The sequence below is a fragment of the Lampris incognitus genome, chromosome 4 (assembly GCF_029633865.1).
Source record: "Lampris incognitus isolate fLamInc1 chromosome 4, fLamInc1.hap2, whole genome shotgun sequence".
Taxonomy (NCBI): Eukaryota; Metazoa; Chordata; class Actinopteri; order Lampriformes; family Lampridae; genus Lampris; species Lampris incognitus.
In genome coordinates this window covers 59,583,979-59,602,049 of record NC_079214.1, presented here as the reverse complement: position 1 = coordinate 59,602,049, position 18,071 = coordinate 59,583,979, and the positions used below count along the sequence as shown (strand labels likewise).

At 46.1% G+C, this 18,071-nt stretch overlaps 1 protein-coding gene across 1 annotated transcript in view; it reads right to left on the bottom strand.

The window, feature by feature from the left end:
* Positions 1-3,317: 3,317 nt before the first annotated feature.
* LOC130111454 (chromodomain Y-like protein 2) overlaps positions 3,318-18,071 on the bottom strand; it is an 80,155-nt gene continuing 65,401 nt past the window's right edge. The window contains exons 4-7 of the mRNA XM_056278652.1: positions 7,665-7,837; positions 7,328-7,538; positions 3,705-3,848; positions 3,318-3,604 (exon numbers count right to left, since the gene is read on the bottom strand). Coding sequence (XP_056134627.1) covers positions 3,446-3,604; positions 3,705-3,848; positions 7,328-7,538; positions 7,665-7,837 — 687 coding nt within the window. The 3' untranslated portion in view covers positions 3,318-3,445. The remainder of the gene's footprint in view (positions 3,605-3,704; positions 3,849-7,327; positions 7,539-7,664; positions 7,838-18,071) is intronic.

Below are 18,071 nucleotides of genomic sequence, written 5' to 3'. Positions count from 1 at the left end.
CATGTAGTGTCTACACTCAACTACAAGACATAAATAAAGTGAAATTATAAATTGTTTTTTTGACAACGTCGAGAAGAAGGCAAAGTGGACGCAATGATAAAGTGGAAAAGGAAAACATCTGATTGACAACGTTTCACTCTTTTCAAACCAAATGCATGATTGGAAAGCTATGTTACCCCACGTATGAGATTTTATTCATGGATATTCTTCTATACTCGAGAAAGTGTTGACGTGATACTGAAGAGGGTGCCTCTGGAGGGACGGGGACATCATGGCACAGCAGACCCGTGACGGTATAGTCTCAAATAAATACAAAAATAAACGTACACATTTCTAACAGTACTTACAGTTCCAATACAAAACATACCCCGAAATATAAACTACTATTCTGACACGCAACACATATCTACAGTATATTACATGCGTTTAATTACACAGTTAACCAGCCCAAATATTCTATATATTCTGCACGTGCACACACCCGCAAAACGGACACTGCTCTGAATTATACCAAACAGGGTTTTTCACAGAACTACATATTTGGTGAACAAAGATGGATCCCCAGATACACCGGAAGAAGAAGAAATCTGCAATTTCCTGCAACTATCGTCGCACGCGGTGAGGGCGACGTGGGCGTCCGCTGCACGTCCGCTGCACGTCCGCTGCACGTCCGCTGCACGTCCGCTGCACGTCCGCTGCACGTCCGCTGCACGTCCGCTGCACGTCCGCTGCACGTCCGCTGCACGTCCGCAACGTAGACCACGGACACTTAGTGCTGTCACCTTCTGCACAAAACAAGCAAGTTTTGTTTTGTTTTGTTTTCTTCTTCAGCGTGCTTTAGGGAAGAAAAAAAGGAAAGAAAAACACACAACCTAAACAACTGCAGGGTAATCTCGGCACGAACGCCCGACCTTCTCAAACACCGGGCCCACATTTCACACTACTGCAAGCGGCTGCGGCGACAACTCGAGCCGATGTCGTGCAGCGCGCGGGTTGCTCGGTTATTACCACGCCACACTCCTGCACAGCGACACACCACAGCATGTAATGTACACTTCACATAGCTTTAACAAAAGAGGATTACATCCTTTCCCCTTATATAGCCATATTCTGCATACTTTACTCCATTGAAGAAGAAGAAGGGCACATTTGCATTTTCAGTGATCCCCTCCCCTCCACATTCATTCCTATCAGTAGTCTTCCTCTCCCCAGATCTCTTTTTGGTAGTCCCCCCCCCCCCAGATGTATCCGGCCAATTACCTTACTTTCCGAGGTGTCCCGGTCGCTGCTCCACTCCTTCTGCCGATCCGGGGAGGGCTGCAGACTACCACATGCCTCCTCCGACACACGTGGAGTCGCCAGCTGCTTCTTTTCCCCTGACAGTGAGGAGTTTCGCCAGGGGGGCGTGGCGAGTGGGAGGATCACGCTACCCCCTGTATCATTGGAGCACGCACACAAAGTAGGTCTCTGCACATACATACAGGCAGTAGCTGTATAGCGCCCCTACAGGCCACTATCGGTACACCACCACCCCCAGAAAAGGCGCCCCGACCGACCAGAGGAGACGCTAGTGCAGCCACCAGGAGACACACCCACATCCGGCTTCCCACCCGCAGACACGGCCAATTGTGTCTGTAGGGACGCCCGACCGAGCCGGAGGTAACGCGGGGATTCGATCCGGCGATCCCCGTGTTGGTAGACAACGGAATAGACCGCTACGCCACCCGGACGGCCCCGGTAGACCTTTAAAGCAGGACCGGACACATTTAAATGGACCTTTCGCAAAGTCCCGCCCCCCTTAGTTACTGTTGCTATGCCCGTCAGGCATTCCAGAACTATCCAGGAAGTAGCCGAAAAACACCAAAACATGAGGGAAGTAATCAGCGCATTGTGTGGGTAAAAGTAACTAATAACACGTTAGCTGTATTAGCTATCAATAATAGCTAGCAGCAAGCTTAGCTTGGAGCAGACAGGTATTTGTGTTGATTTTGGATGGATTAAGCTGGCCATGGGGTCTGCTATACTGCCCAATCTATTGCCGACATTGCGCTTCTTGCGTTCTGGGTTTCGGGAAGGGAAAGAAAATGACACCCCCTCCAAACTTTTCAGATATCTAGTATCCGATTTGCAGATCCCATAGGCACACCGGTTCAGCATTTTGCTGTGCTGTTTGAAAGCTTGACGGACCGTTGCTAAGGTAGGATTGGACAAGCACCGTTCTGGGGCGGTACTTTGCGAAAGGTCAATTCTGGCCATCACTGTATTTCTTCTGTAAGCTAGTTCACATTACTACTACGAGTACAAGGTGAGAGAAGAGCGGGGACAGACGCTGACCTCTCTCGGTACCCACCACATTACACGCAGGACGGCCCTGTTAACCTCGGCGCACCTGCCTTGAGTCAAAACATAAAGCGAAATAGATGGTTCCGCATATGAGGCCAAGAAGATGATGATGATGATGATGGTGATGATGACGACAACTCTGGCAGGACAACGTACTACGCCGTAGGCCTAAATGCCGGACGACACGATCCGAGCGAAAACGAGCCAAGTACTGCAGGATGCGTTAACCTGACCGCGCCGCACTCACAAGTCACCACAGCGTGTCGTGGCGTTTCACAGGCCTGTTGTGTTTCTGCACAAACGTCACATCCGGCATGCTCATCTTCCGCGAACGACTCCTTGTGTCATTTTGTGGCCAGTGTTTTCCGAACGGCTCCATTCCGTCCGTAAAGGTGGGCACGTGCATGCACGGACACACCGTGTCGCCATCTGTCCTCATGCAAACTTTGGTTTTCTCTACACCCATTCAAAGCCATGGTTTACAGTCCAGCTCAAAAGATTAGGGAATTTATCAACTTATTACTTGACTTAATAAATGAACAATGCACATAATATACAAATGGTATCTTTTTTTACACATGTTTTAAATAAATATATATATACTTTATTACTTATTTTTATTACTTTAGCAAAGTAAATATGCCTGTGCTATTATGCATATCCACACCGCTAACACATTATTGCACACGTACACACACACTTTGTACCTCCCTGAAAAACCTCCTTCAGTACTGTCATGTTATCCTTAAAGCAACACACATTTGGCTCTTTGCTCTGACTCCGCACAAAGACAGGATGGACACCCGGACAGTCGCGGATCCAACGGAGATGTTGGATTTCATAAAAATGATGCTGAAAAGAAATCAACTTTGTCGGTAGTGATGCAAGCAGACAGAGCCAGGCCCGGATACTTCTCTCTGCTGCTTGGTAAAGACCTGAAGGACAATCCCCCCCACCCCCACCCCCCAAAAAAAGAAAACGTTGCTGTGTCTTTTCTTTAGCAGTTGAAGACCACAGCCTTATCACCGTGGATGTTTCTCTGCAGATCACGTCGGATCAGTGCTGACCAGTCCAAGGGTCTAAGTTCTCCAGAGGCGAGCGATCAGTTCTCATACGCCTTGTTCTGCAGGTAACTGAAGAGGGCCTCCAGTCCTTTGGTCGAGCACCAAAGCTGTTTCAGCATTTGACACTCTTTCTCATTCACCTCCTCCAGGACAGATACCAGGATACTCCTCACCAGGCACTTGGATTCTTCCAGAACCTTCCAAAAAAAATAGGGAAAGGGATTATTGTGAAGGTGCAACATAGGTCTTTACGAGAAAAAACAGCCATGATCTCTGTATTGTCTGGAAAGTACCTACCACCGCACTGCATGATGACATTTCCTTGACACGGAGCATCACTTCCTGGTTGAATGTGGTTGGCCAGAAGACTTGTGATACAAGACCTCGACTGCACGCTTCTTGTGCTGTAAGTTTCCTTCCACAGAAGAGCATCTCATTGGCCTGGCATTTAGGTGGGGGGGGATACGATGTTGAGGAGGGTAAAAAGAAAGAAAACATCTGCAATATGTCATTCTGCAATAACAGAAAATTCCAGGTGGTAAAAACTGGACAAGTCTAGATTTTTATTTATTTATTTTTTACAACATTGGTCTAATTTTTGTAGTTTTTGCCATCATGTATATCAGTTATGATATCATTTGACTCACCAGCGTCATTGTGGAGATTTTGGACATGAGACCACCGCTAGAAACAGCTTTTCAACAGCGTCTTACTGGGCAACTGAACACGAGCCTCAAACTTGTCCTTTCAAAGACGACCAACAATGCCAACGCCCCCCTCCCCCCAAAACAAAAAAACCCCTAGTGCCTCAGTTCCATATGATTTCCAGTTGTCTCTGACTTTTCAATTACACTGGCTGGGTAATTTATCAATGGTTACCAAGGTATACAAACTGGTTAGGGGGTGACGAAGGTGAGAAGGATGCACGAGCAGAGAATAACACAAACCCGCTAAGGGGGGGGGGGAGTCCAGGGGTATGCTCCCTGGAGATTTTATAAAAATGTTTAAATAAGCTACTAAATGCTCATTACTGATGTCTTTTAGGATGACTCTGGTGCTGGTCAGAAAATAACAGAATTACAAGATTGAGCAAAATAAAGTACAAAGTATTAATTTATTAAGTGATATGCTCATACTTACAGAGAAAATTAACAAAGGGAAGCCTCAGCAGGTACACAACTAACAGTTATTTTCAATATAATTATTCTCCCTATCCGCTCTGTCCTACCTTTATGTTACCTACAGGGTTATTCACTGTTTGAATGACTGTTGGGTGGCATGGTGGCGCAGTGGTTAGCGCGGTTGCCTCACAGCAAGAAGGTCCTGGGTTCGAGCCCCGGGGTAGTCCAACCTTGGACATCATCCCGGGACATCCTCTGTGTGGAGTTTGCTTGTTCTCCCCGTGTCTGTGTGGGTTTCCTCCGGGTGCTCCGGTTTCCTCCCACAGTCCAAAGACATGTAGGTCAGGTGAATCGGCCATGCTGAATTGTCCCTAGGTGTGAGTGTGTGTGTGTCGGCCCTGTGATGGCCTGGTGGTCTGTCCAGGGTGTCTCCCCGCCTGCCGCCCAATGACTGCTGGGATAGGCTCCAGCATCCCTGCAACTCTGAGAGCAGGATAAGCGGTTTGGATAATGGATGGATGGATGGATGGATACCCGCTCTGTGCCAGAACAGGATGCACGAGCACCCATAGCATCAGATATAAGCGCTCCATTGTCTTTCTATGGAAGCTGCTTTGAGACTGTTTACACCTGGCAGTAACACGCATCTCGGGTGATCCGATCACAAGTGGACAGCTCTAAGTAGGTCAGTTCACACCTGGCACCAGAATCACATCTCCACATGCGTCTCGAGTGACCCCTTGTGATCGGATCTCACTTCCCTACTCTATATGCAAATAAACAGGTGCATCACTGTGTGTGTGTGTGTGTGGGGGGGGGGTGTGTGGTTTAGCCCCGGCTGCAAGCGGAGAGGGAGCGTGGCTCGCGGGGGAGCAGACGTGACAGGGAGGCTGATTAGCCATCAGGTGTGTCAAGCTAACAACCTGTCCCGTATATACCGCAGTGAAGCTGGGTCCTGGACGAAACAACAGGGCTGAGGGGAGACGGAGAAAAGGGGGAGCGCTCCGAAAGGAGAGAGCGAGGACACGGCTTCAGCACCAGATGAACGAATGAAAGCCATTATTAAATAAAGCCCGCAAAGGTGTCTGCCTTCTTCTCGAACCCTCCCTGTTGCACAAACGTGTCACAGTCACATCAATAAATAAACGCTGAACCTGATGTTGAACTCGAATGTGCACGCGGGTGGGGGCTCTTCTGCAGTTGTGGGTCTGACGTCTATCAGAAATGACAGATGAGGTAAAAGAAAAAAAAAAACTAAACACAGAGGCATCAGTGCAGGAAGGGGGGCTGCAGCTCCCCCTAGTGGTGGGTGTACCCCCCCCAAGTAATGGCAGGTGGCTGTGTAACATGTTAGACCCAACAGTATGCCCAACTTTTCCTAATAAATAAATGCAAAATAAATAAATAAATAAACCATACCTTTATTGTAAACAGTGGGCGGGGCTGTGTGGAATGTACACTTTCAATAATAGAGTGAGTAAACACTCCATTCCAAATCTGCTACACACACACCTTACAAACAAAACAATGATGGCATACTGTAGCGACCGGGGGAGGCGGTCGCTCTGACTGTCGGCGGTTCTGCGCTGGGGGAGCGCAATGGCTGATGGGACTGTTAATGTTAGATTTGAAATTGTGTTTTAATGATGTGGTGTTCATGTTGTGGTTATTCTTGTGTTGTTGTTTTGGGGGTTCGTCTCAGACTGAATAGGAGACCGTTTACTGACTAACTGACTGTAGGACCCTGACTGGGACTTGGGGGGGGGGGGTACTTGTTATGTTGTTATCAGTTCTGGTCCGTTCTGGCCGGTGTGAATAAAAGAGCACTCCCGGGGTCGTGTGGTGTATGGGGGCGCGGGAGTTGAGATTAAAAAGAGATCTCTGCCTCTCGACTCATTCTTCCACGCCGGCTCGCCACAGTACTTTTCACTTTAGTTGGCGGCCCCCCTGCTTAAAACACCTCCCCGTGCGCCTGCACGGAGGAGGGCTTTGGTGACCGCCTAGCCAACTGATGCGGAGGACGTCAGTTGACGAGATGGCCCTTCAGTGTGGCCTGGGACACGTGCGTTTACACTTCCAATGCGATGTGGACGAATGCGGCCTGGGTGATCGGGTCCCAGGACGCACCGAGGACTCGCTGGGTGCATTCCCACCTGTACTTAGAGCCGTCCACTTGTGATCAGATCACCCAAGAATGCCAGGTGTAAGCAGCCTCCTTGAGTAGGCAGGCTACCAACCCCCCCCCCCAATTATGTCTCAGAGAGCTGCACAAACAGGTGAACTATTTTGGATTGAAAACGCCGAGAGGCGACAAGTTTGCATGCTTGTTCACTACGACCTACTGTACTGTAAGTACAGGCTGCTCATTCCTGCACGTTGAACTAGGAAGTAGCTCAGAACTGTGAACGACCGCTGATAATATTGGACATTTCAGGTAAGGACTTTTAAACTGCACTTTCATTTTCACTTTCAAATTCCTGTTTTAGATAAATGGGTTCAAATTGTTTTGCCAACACATGTCTGACTCTCGTGTTCTGTTGCCCCAAGAAACGCCGTCGCGAAGCTTCGTCCAGAGCTGATACTGTGTCCAGAATCTCCAAGCCGGTGGGTAAATGGACATCATAAATGATATGCACAAAGGCAGAAACAACAACAACAAGGCCCAGGTTGTAAAATAAACACTTTTCTTTAAAACGTACAGTTGAGATAAAAATGTAGGCTACATAAGTGGTTAGGGAAGAGACGTCAGATTTGGTCGGGCACCATCTTGTTAGGAGCTTCAGTGATGCTGGCACTCACCAGAGCTACACCGAGGATCTGAGGGTAGGTGTACGAGGAGCAGCCGGACGGGGTTAAGCGGTGGCTGGCGCAAGGAGTCTGGAACCAGGCCCTCTCGCTGGCCCACACCACATCACACAGGGGCAGGATGGAGGCCCCCAGGCCCAGGGCGGGCCCATTTACAGCCACCACAATGGGCTTCTTGAAGTGAATGAACGCCAACACAAAATCCCTGGAAGGGGGGTGGGGGTGGGGGTGGGGGTCACACAACTATCACTAGGAATACTTAGGATATTGTAAGTCTCATGGCAGGTTCTGAGGCAGTCTTCATGTGTTTCTGGGTGGCTTGTCTTCTTACCGTATGGCATCGGCAATACGAATGCTCTCTTTCCTCCGGTCAGTTGACAGATGCCCTATCAGATAGGATGGTTCCAGGCCGCTGCAGAAAACGGTCCCCACCGCACTCAGCAACAACAATTTACTGTCATCAGCGGCTGCATTACCCAGGGCCCGGGACACTTCCTTCATGATCTAAAGATAAAGAGGAACAGGCTCATATCACAGCTGTGCCAAAGGTGGCGAGTAAGGTCCCTTGACTTTCGGCGTTTCTTAACTTTAGAATATTGAGGTGATCTGGTTCACCTGGCCTGCATCAGCTCACTTGCCCAGCCGTGGTGAATTATAAGTACCAAGTTAATTATTTGTAGCACAGATTACACTCAGGGGAAGCTACACCTAGTCTGTATGGGTTACCTAAGATACATAAACAGGATGTGCCATTACGGCCTATTGTTTGTATGATTAACTCAGTGACCAATAACATCTCTAAGAGTCTTGCATCTATTTTTAACCCGTTGGTAGGCAGTAATGAACATCACATTCAGAACACAGTTGATTTTGTGGATAAGGTGAGGGACATCATTATGGAGGAGGATGAAACAATGGTCTCTTATGATGTTACGTCTCTCTTCATGAGCGTGCCTGTTGATGAACCAGTGGAGGTGGTCCATGTGAAATTACAAAACGACTCCACTCTTAGCAATAGCACCACCCTTAACACTGACCAAGTGTGTCTGCTCATGAAGCTGTCTTCAGCTCACATACTTCACATACAGGGGAGCAGTACTATAGGCCGAGGCATGGGTGTGCTATGGGTCCCCCAGTCTCACCTATAGTAGTCAACTTGTATATGGAGGAAGTGGAAAAGAGGGCTCTGATGTCCTATCCAGGGACACCACCTAGCAATTGGTTCAGATTTGTGGCCGACACCTGGGTTAAAATTAAATCTGTGGACAGCCGCATCAAGTTCACCAGGGAAGATGTGAAAAATGACAGGTTAGCCTTCTTAGACTGTGAAATTGCAGTTGGTGGTGGGGGACATTTGATTGTTGATGTTTACCGCAAACCAACACATACTGATCAGTACTTAAGGTTTGACTCTCATCATCCACTGCAGCACAAACTAGGAGTCATCAGGACGCTGTACCGCCGAGCTGACAAAGTCCCCACCGACACAGCAGCCGGGGAAGGGGAGAAATCCCACATTAAACAGGCCCTGGTTAAGTGTGGTTATCCTAACTGGGCATTTGTCAAAGGCAGGAAGACGCCCAAACAGTGCACCAGCCGATCAAAGAGAGAAGGACAACAGCTGCCTAGGCGTAAACCAGTGGTGATTCTGTATGTGGCGGGAGTGTCGGTAAGTTGAGATGTGTGTTTTCCAAACACCACGTCTCAGCTGCTTTCAAACCCCAAAACACGCTGCGCCAGAAATTAGTCCACCCTAAGGATCAGATCCCCTGGCATAAAACAGAGAAATATAGTGTACACTGTCAATTGCCAGGGGGATTGCCATGGCTTGTACATTGGGGAAACCAAACAGATGCTGGCCAAGAGGATGGCACAACACAGGAGAGCTAACACGCCAGACCGGGACTCCACAGTCTACATCTACAGGCCAGTGGCCACTCTGTCAGTGATGAGGATGTGCACATCCTTGATAGGGAGGAACGCTGGTTTGAACAGGGAGTCAAAGAGGCCGTCTATGTTAAGAAGGAACGGCCATCCCTGAACCGGGGGGGGGGGGGGGGGAGCTAGAGTACATCGGTTGCCATCTTACAATGCTGTGATTGCGAACATTTCCAAATCCTCTGTGAATATTACACATGGCCGTTGAAACTCTAGTTAATGATCACACCCACATTTGCATATGAAACTGGACGTTGGTTTCGGTCGTTATGCCACTGTATTGTTTATAAGGGTGGGGGTACCTGCAGTCAGTTGAGACTGAAGAGGCCACTTAGATGAGTGATGAAACGTTTCTGTCAATAAATGTTGTATCCAGATGAACTGATTCAACCTTCTTTGATTTTCTTACCTGGATTATTGAGCATGCATAAAGACATTTCCAGATTTGGCTGACAAAAGCTCACAAGGGCTTTACTGTCGTGCCTGCAGTGATTTTGTGAGAGGAGGAGTTGCAACAATGCAGCCCGCCTCATTGTAATGAATGCAGACAGGGAGAAAGAAGGACAGATGAAATACAGCTAGATATTTCTTATAGTAAAGCTCAATTTCACAGAATTTAGTAGAGAAATCCCTGTATACAATGCCTGTTTTAGTCTATGAACAGAGGCTGCTGGATTATGGAAAAACAAACAAACAATAAAGCCACTGAAAAATATACATCGATATACTGCTCCTGTGATATAGGAATGATTCGTCCAACGGCGTCATGAAAGGGATGAGAAAGCCCATGATCCAGTCTGGATGGCTGGGTCACTATACGTGATGAACACACTGGATTGTGTTTGGTGGCATTCAGCACATCAGCAATTTTAACCTTGAACCAAAACATTAGAGAGTTTTACATCATCATTAAAGAGCAACAGTACATCATCGCCTCGACAGGGCTTGGCGTGGCCTTCATTTGGTCTGTTAATGAAGTGCTGAACCTAATATTATCTAAAAGTCTCTCTCGTCAACAACCTAAATCGACTATACGCCCTACCTGTCCCTCCTCTCAACCCATCCCATCTGTCATATGCAAGTAGCAGCTCAGAAGTCCAACAACAGAGTAGTAGCTGTTAACGAGCATGAGTCCATATTGTCTTGCACACATCATGGTAAGGCGAGGATTAACTGTGACAGCGTCACAAAATAATTGCCATTGGTTGAAATCGTGAAGAAAACGTAATGGTTTCGTCCGATCTCAGTTGGTGAGTGGACACCTACTCCTATTCACCGCCACCACCTTGCACACCAACTATTGTAGCATTTCATAGAATTATCACCACTGACGCAAATTAACCAAATCAAATAACCAAACTAGTTAGCCAAACTAAGTCAAAGCCAACTTAAAGGGACACACCAATGTTTTAGAACGTTTTTTGGTTTGAGATTCTGAGATTTGAGATACTTTATTGATCCCTGTAGGGAAATTACGCTCTACATTTAACCCATCCTAGCTGTGTAGCTAGGAGCAATGGGCAGCCACCCTGCAGCACCCAGGGACCAACTCCAGTCGCCTTGTCATGCCTCGGTCAAGGGCACAGACAGGGTAATTAACCCTAACATGCATGTCTTTTTGATGGTGGGGGAAACCGGAGCAGCTGGAGAAAACCCACTGCAGACACGGGGAGAACATGCCAACTCCAAACAGAGGAAGACCTGGGATGACCCCCAAGGTTGGACAACCCCGGGGTTCGAACCCAGCACCTTCCTGCTGTGAGGCAACAGCGCTAACCACTGAGCCACCGTGCCGCCCATTTTTATCCCATTAACTACAACACTTGACATGATCTCCTACCATTTTCCAAAGCATACCCCCGTGTTGTAGAGGAACTGTTGGTTTCCATTTATTTCTATATGATATGAAAATCAATTTGCAGAGACTTGAAACTTGCTTGAGATAGGTTATCAATCACCGTGAAAATTCTGATTACATTATTTTTTGGTTGCAAGATGGTTGTAGGATGATGCAGTTGAAAGCCAGGATTGTTGTGATGCATTTTGGTGTGCTCAGATATTCTAGTTTTAAGAGTTGGCTACCAAACAGCATTGCATTCATCATCTCATCTCATCTCATCATCAGCCGCTTCTCCGGGGTCGGGTCACGGTGGCAGCAAGCTAAGTAGGGCACTCCAGACGTCCCTCTCCCCAGCAACGCCCTCCAGCTCCTCCTGGGGGATCCCAGATTGGACATGTGGTCCATCCAGCAAGTTCTGGGTCTACCCCAGGGTCTCCTCCCAGTTGGACGTGCCCAGAAAACCTCCAAAGGAAGGTGCCCAGGGGGCATCCTAATCAGATGCCCGAACCACCTTAACTGGCTCCTTTTGACGCGAAGGAGCAGCGGCTCTACTCCGAGCTCCCTCCGGATGTCCGAGCTCCTCACCCTATCTCTAAGGCTGAGCCCAGACACAGTACGGAGGAAACCCATTTCAGCCGCTCGTATCAATTCATTGCATTCATCAGCTACTATGTAGGGCTGACCCGAATGCTTCGAAGCCTTAAATCGTTGCCATGGTAATCAATGTCAAAATCAGTATTTTTTTCCCCCTGGGAGACTGTAAACAGCAGTTGGCAAAATAGCATGGGAAAAAAACAAACTGCGCGATGGAGCCAGCAGAATGGCAAAAATCAGTATAAGACAATGGGTTGCTATGGTGATGTCGACTGTTTGCAGAAAAACAAATGATATTATATAAACCAGACGTGATATGTGAAAAGCTACAATCCTTACAGTCTTTGTTTTGCTTAATTTGCCAGTAACTTCACTGGTATTTGATCACTCTAAATCCTATAGATAACCATTTTGAGATCAAATTGAGTTGCCTTTGGCAACTGCAGTCCTGTTGTTTTAGCATCTTCCTCACCATCAAACAGTAAACATGTTTGAACCCAGGTTTTAGCTACCAATATCATGGTATCTGCTGGTTAAAGGTCTTCTCCGAGCTTGGTCTGCTATATTTGCTTGTAGCCACAACAACTTCAGTTTTTCTTTAATCTTGTAGCCATTTGCATTTTCTTCTGGATGTGGCTGATATGGTGAAGGAAGATGTGGAAAGTTATGTAGCATCTTTTTTTCCTAGGAGATTCCTCTGAGACAGTAACTGTTGAAAAGTAACCATGATCTATATATTAACGAATTAGCCATTGCCATTAATGTGCTAGCAATTGAATTTATCAAAAGGATGTTTATTTGCATGTAGCTCTTCAGGATTGTAGCTTTTAGGCTTCATTCATTAATTTGATTGCATGCAGTATTCAACAACATTATATGACTAAAGTAGGCAACTGTATAAGTAGTATAACTGTTCCCCCAGTATAAATATATCATTGCAACTCATTCTTGAAACAAGAAGAATGTTTGTAAGGCCACTGCCAAATAAAAGCATGTTGCCATCTGGTTGTGCGATACCTTTTTTTTGTGGATTTTTTTCTCCCCTTTTCCCCCCAGTTGTATCCGGCCAATTACTCCACTCTTCCGCGCTGTCCTGGTCACTGCTCCACCCCTTCTGCTGATCCAGGGAGAGCTGCAGACTACCACATGCCTCCTCCGATACATGTGGAGTCGCCAGCTGCTTCTTTTCACCTGACAGTGAGGCGTTTCGCCAGGGTGACCTAGTGCGTGCGTGGGAGGATCACGCTATTCCCCCCAGTTCCCCCTCCCCCCCGAATAGGTGCCCCGACCAACCAGAGGAGACGCTAGTGCAGCGACCAGGACACATACCCACATCCGGCTTCCCTCCTGCAAATCCGGCAATCCTACGAAACCTTTTTTCATGCTTAAGCTTGAGGGGATCATTTCACAGTTCAAAGTCTTTGCTGTGAAAAGGTAAAAATAAATCAGTATGGTAATATTGTGTCACTTAAGTAAGAACTGGTACATTTGAAGATGAACATTTTTTTTCTCTAAATCAAATAAAAAATGAATTTCATTTAACTAAGTCTGAAAATTTCAGCCTATTTAGAATAGGAACATTTAAACCAAATAGTTGAGCTAATAAAATTTCCCCACATAAAAACCAACAATAAACATGTAATAAGAAGAGAGGGCTTGTGGCCAACTCCTATGTCAGTACAATGAAAGATGAGATTCAAAAATACTCTAAAATCGTGCAAAATCTGGAATTCGCATGGCATAGACCCATAAACTCCTATCAAGATTTGTTTCATTTTTAGATTTATTCAAATATTTTTAACCAAATTCCTAAAGATGTGAAATATAACAACTTTATTTATATAGCACTTTTCTAAAACAATATTACAAAGTGCTTTACAAAGAAATAACACCAGACAAAGCAAAAATAAGAGTAAAACCAAGTAAGAGTAAAAATAAAAACAGTATACATAAATAAAAGCAAATATCAAACATTTGTTAAAGCTTTCATAAAAATAAAAGTTTTAAGACAAGATTTAAAGGAAGCTAGAGACTTGGTCTGTCTTAGTTCAACAGGAAGAGAGTTCCACAGTGTGGGGGCTCTAACAGCAAAAGCCCGATCGCCCTTTGTAACAAACTGAGTCCTAGGAATAACCAGCAGGGCTCCATCTGCAGACCTTAACAGTCGAGGGGGCATACGTATACTAGGTCAATAAATCAGAAATGTGTGTAGGAGCAAGACCATTTAAAGCCTTAAAAGTAAGCAATAAAAATTTAAAATCAATTCAAAATATAACAGGGAGCCCGTGTTGGGAGGCAAGCAAAGGAGGATATGGTCATGCCTCTTTGTCCCGGTAATGAGCCGAGCAGCGGCGTTTTGTACCAACTGCAGATGGTGGAGGTAGCCCTTGCTGATACCAGCATTACAATAGTCCATCCATCCATCTATTAACCAAACCACTTGTCCTGCTGTCAGGGTCACGGGAATGCTGGAGCCTATCCCAGCAGTCATTGGGTGGCAGGCGGGGAGACACCCTGGACAGGCCGCCAGGCCATCAAAGGGCAAGCCGACAACAGATAAAAGCATGTACAACTTGTTGCAGATTGGCAATTGATAAAAATGACCTTAATTTTGGAGATTAGCTTGAGCTGGAGAAAGCCTGACTGAACAACACATTTGATTTGATTACCAAAACCGAGGTTAGCATTGAATATTACCCCAAGATTCCTAGCAGCCTGCTTAAGACTACCTGACAGACCACCAAGATTATCAACAAAAGAGCAGATGGAATTTTTGGGACTGAAGAGAATGCCCTCTGATTTATCATCATTAAATTTGAGAAACATTTTCAGACATCCTGGATTTAATGTCAGAGAGGCAATTTGTAAGATTTGCTAGGGTGCTAGGATCTGTGGGTTTTAGTGGCATGTTTAATTGAGTGTCATCAGCATAAAAGTGGTAGAGCACATCGTGATTTTGAATGATCTGGCCAAAGGGCAGCGTGTATATAGAAAAGAGAAGGAGGCCATAACTGAGCCTTGAGGGTCACCACAACTCCACTAAGGCATCGAGGTAGAGTTACCCAGAACAGCAGAAAAAGTTCTGCTGGTGAGGTCTAAGAGCCGAGCCCTTGATGCCAAACCAAGTCTCTAAGTGATGTAAGAGGATATTGTGATCGACTGTGTCAAAGGCAACACTTAAGTCTAAAAGAACTAAAATTGAGCAGTCACCTCTGTCTGCAGTCAGCAGTAGGTCATTAGTGACCTTGACTAGAGCTGTTTCGGTACTATGAGGTGCTCTAAAACCAGACTGGAAACTATTAAAAACACTATTAGTGTTCATAAAAGAAATCAATTGAGAAGAAATTACTCTCTCCAGAGCCTTAGAAAAGACAATTTGGAGATTGGTCTGTAGTTACTTAGGGACAGGGGATATAAATTAAGTTTCTTCAGCAATGGGTGAACAATGGCATGCTTAAAACTGTCTGGAAAAGAACCAGAGGCCAGATAATTATTAAGAATTTGCAGAATAATGGGGCTATAAATAAATAAAGAAACAAACAAATAAATAAAAGTAGGTCATTCGCTTATTAAAACGTTTTAAATACAAAACAGTTTCAATTTCTCCCCATCCATTTCCTGCATGCTTCACTTTAAAAAGAATGGTGTGTGTGTGTGTGTGTGTGAGAGAGAGAGAGAGAGAGAGAGAGAGAGAGAGAGAGAGAGAGAGAGAGAGAGAGAGAGAGAGAGAGAGAGAGAGAGAGAGAGAGAGAGAGAGAGAGAGAGAGAGAGAGAGCGAGCGAGCTTGTATTTAATTGTTTTTGTGCTCCAGTCAACCTGTGCATAGCCTTGATGGGTATCTGAGGTCTGGGGAATAAACCTCTCTCCTGAGAGGATTCACCCAGCAGGGAGAGAGCGATGCTAGAAGCAACACGACAAACAACAGCTCTGCTAACAAAGAGTCATCAACATCTATCCATCCTCTTGCTCCACTTATTCTTTTTCAGGATCACGAGGGGCCGGAGCCTATCACTACTGAAGCACACCATGAGCAGAACTAAGGAAGACATCCTGGTCAGGTCTTACGGGCATTGCAGGGCAAACAGATGCACAATTAATGTAGACTCCTTATTTCACTTCAATTCACATCACATGTATCCTCTCATTGTGTGCAAATAGACAAATGCTAAGGAAAAAGCTTTCATTTAAGTAACCCCTGATAGGGTACTTCTCTGAATGGAAGGAACATGAGAAAGAACTGACTTAAGCTATAAGTTCTTCCACTGCCTTGTTGACAGTCTGTCAGTGATCTGCATGGAAAACACATCTCACACATGACATCATGTCTAAGCCATATTTCCTTCTCTGGAGAGGGATTTTCATTGCAATGAACCTCATTGCTAATTTTCTATACCCTGGGCGTAACCGATTCCATCATAAAGAGTTTTTCATGGTCTCATAAAGATGCGTTATCATTCATCCCTGTGTCTGTATGGGTTTCTTCCAGGCCAAAATTGATTTTGTCCCATAGCCCAAAGGCATGCATGTCGGATGACTCGGAGACTAAACTGCTCCAAGTTATAAAAAGTAGTGTAAATGATTGTGTATCTGTGTATTAACCCTTGATGGAGTGGTGACCTACACAGGGAGTCTCTCTCTTCCCCAAAGTATGCCGGGCATCCTCTGTCACCCGAAAAAAAAGGGGGAATAAATGGATAGATGTTTGTATTTGAATAATAATAAACCCATCACTCTTAAAAATAGAACACGATTCATTATTTGTCAGTTGCCCCCGCCCCCAACATCTTCTGCAAACAGCCTTAGTTATTTTTCATTTGCATTAGCTGATTGAGTTTTGATTAAAACCACAAGAGACGGCATTCCCTGGATGTTGAGTTCTCAACAACACTTAAACCAAACCAAGTTATGTCAAGACGGTTAATTCTGGGATACAACATTCAATGATTACATCAACCGTGACCAGAAGTACCCTGTAAAAGGTATAGAATATCAGGAAGTCTTTCATGTGAATAAATCGGACAGTTAAAAAAAAAGACAGACCACAAGAAATATACACAAAAACACAGGAAAACCCTTCTAGTCTGGCTTTCAGTCTATAAAGCACCATTGACGATCTTTGCATGAAATGTTCACATTTAACGATAATTCATGTCATCTCATCTCATCATCAGCCGCTTCTCCGGGGTCGGGTCACGGTGCCAGCAAGCTAAGTAGGGCACTGCAGACATCTCTCTCCCCAGCAACGCCCTCCAGCTCCTCCTGGGGGATCCCAAGGCGTTCCCGGGCCAGATTGGACATGTAGTCCCTCCAGCGAGTCCTGGATCTACTCCGGGGTCTCCTCCAAGTTGGACGTGCCCGAAAAACCACCAAAGGAAGGCGCCCAGGAGGCATCCTAATCAGAGCCCGAACCACCCCAACTGGTTCCTTTCGACGCGAAGGAGCAGCGGCTCTGCTCCGAGCTCCCTCCGGATGTCCGAGCTCCTCACCCTATCTCTAAGGCTGAGCCCAGACACCCTACGGAGGAAACTCCTTTCAGCCTCATAATAATTCATACATAATAATAATAATGGATATAATAATATTAATGTATATTAATAATAATGCATACATAATTTATGTTCTTGCTCCAAATCTCCTTTTAGAGGAGCACTGTGAGCACGATTCCTCAGCCTGACCCAAAGCTATTAGGTCCGTCTCACCCACTCAGAGCCTGGCTGTGCAAAATCAGAGCAATCTCCAGAGAAAAACTAGCCAGATTAGTGGTCGTCACATCAATTCCAGATCCTATTCTTACATTCGAGCCTGAATCACAGGGGACAAAGGGCAGGAAATCCATGTCTTTGATGAAGTTCTGTAGTCGAAGTTTCAAAAGGCACAAAAAGAACAGGGTACATCATGGCTGAATGTGCACATGCTGACCAGCTGCCACGGTCCAAAAGGGGATTTTTTTTTTTTTAATACCGCTGAACAAGTGGTAAGACACAGTCTGGGAAAGAATAAGATAGGGAGGTTGGCGTGCAAATTAGAAGACGGGAGCGGGTCAACTCGGTGGGAGATTGCGAAACTTAATCTGGGAACACACTGTACGATTTCAAGGCTGATTACAACCTTGATTTGGTCATGACGACTACATTTCCAAGATGGTGGAGAGTCTGCACCGGTCTGCGCAAAATAGAGCGGGTCACCATGGACGGCCGGTTATCAAGTTGTGTGCCGGGGGTCTGGGATTCAAATCCGCTCACCTCCTGATTAAATCTTCGACCAGTCCAGGGCGTCTGGGTGGTGTAGAGGTCTATTCCGTTGCCTACCAACACGGGGATCGCTGGATCGAATCCCCGTGTTACCTCCGGCTTGGTCGGGCATCCC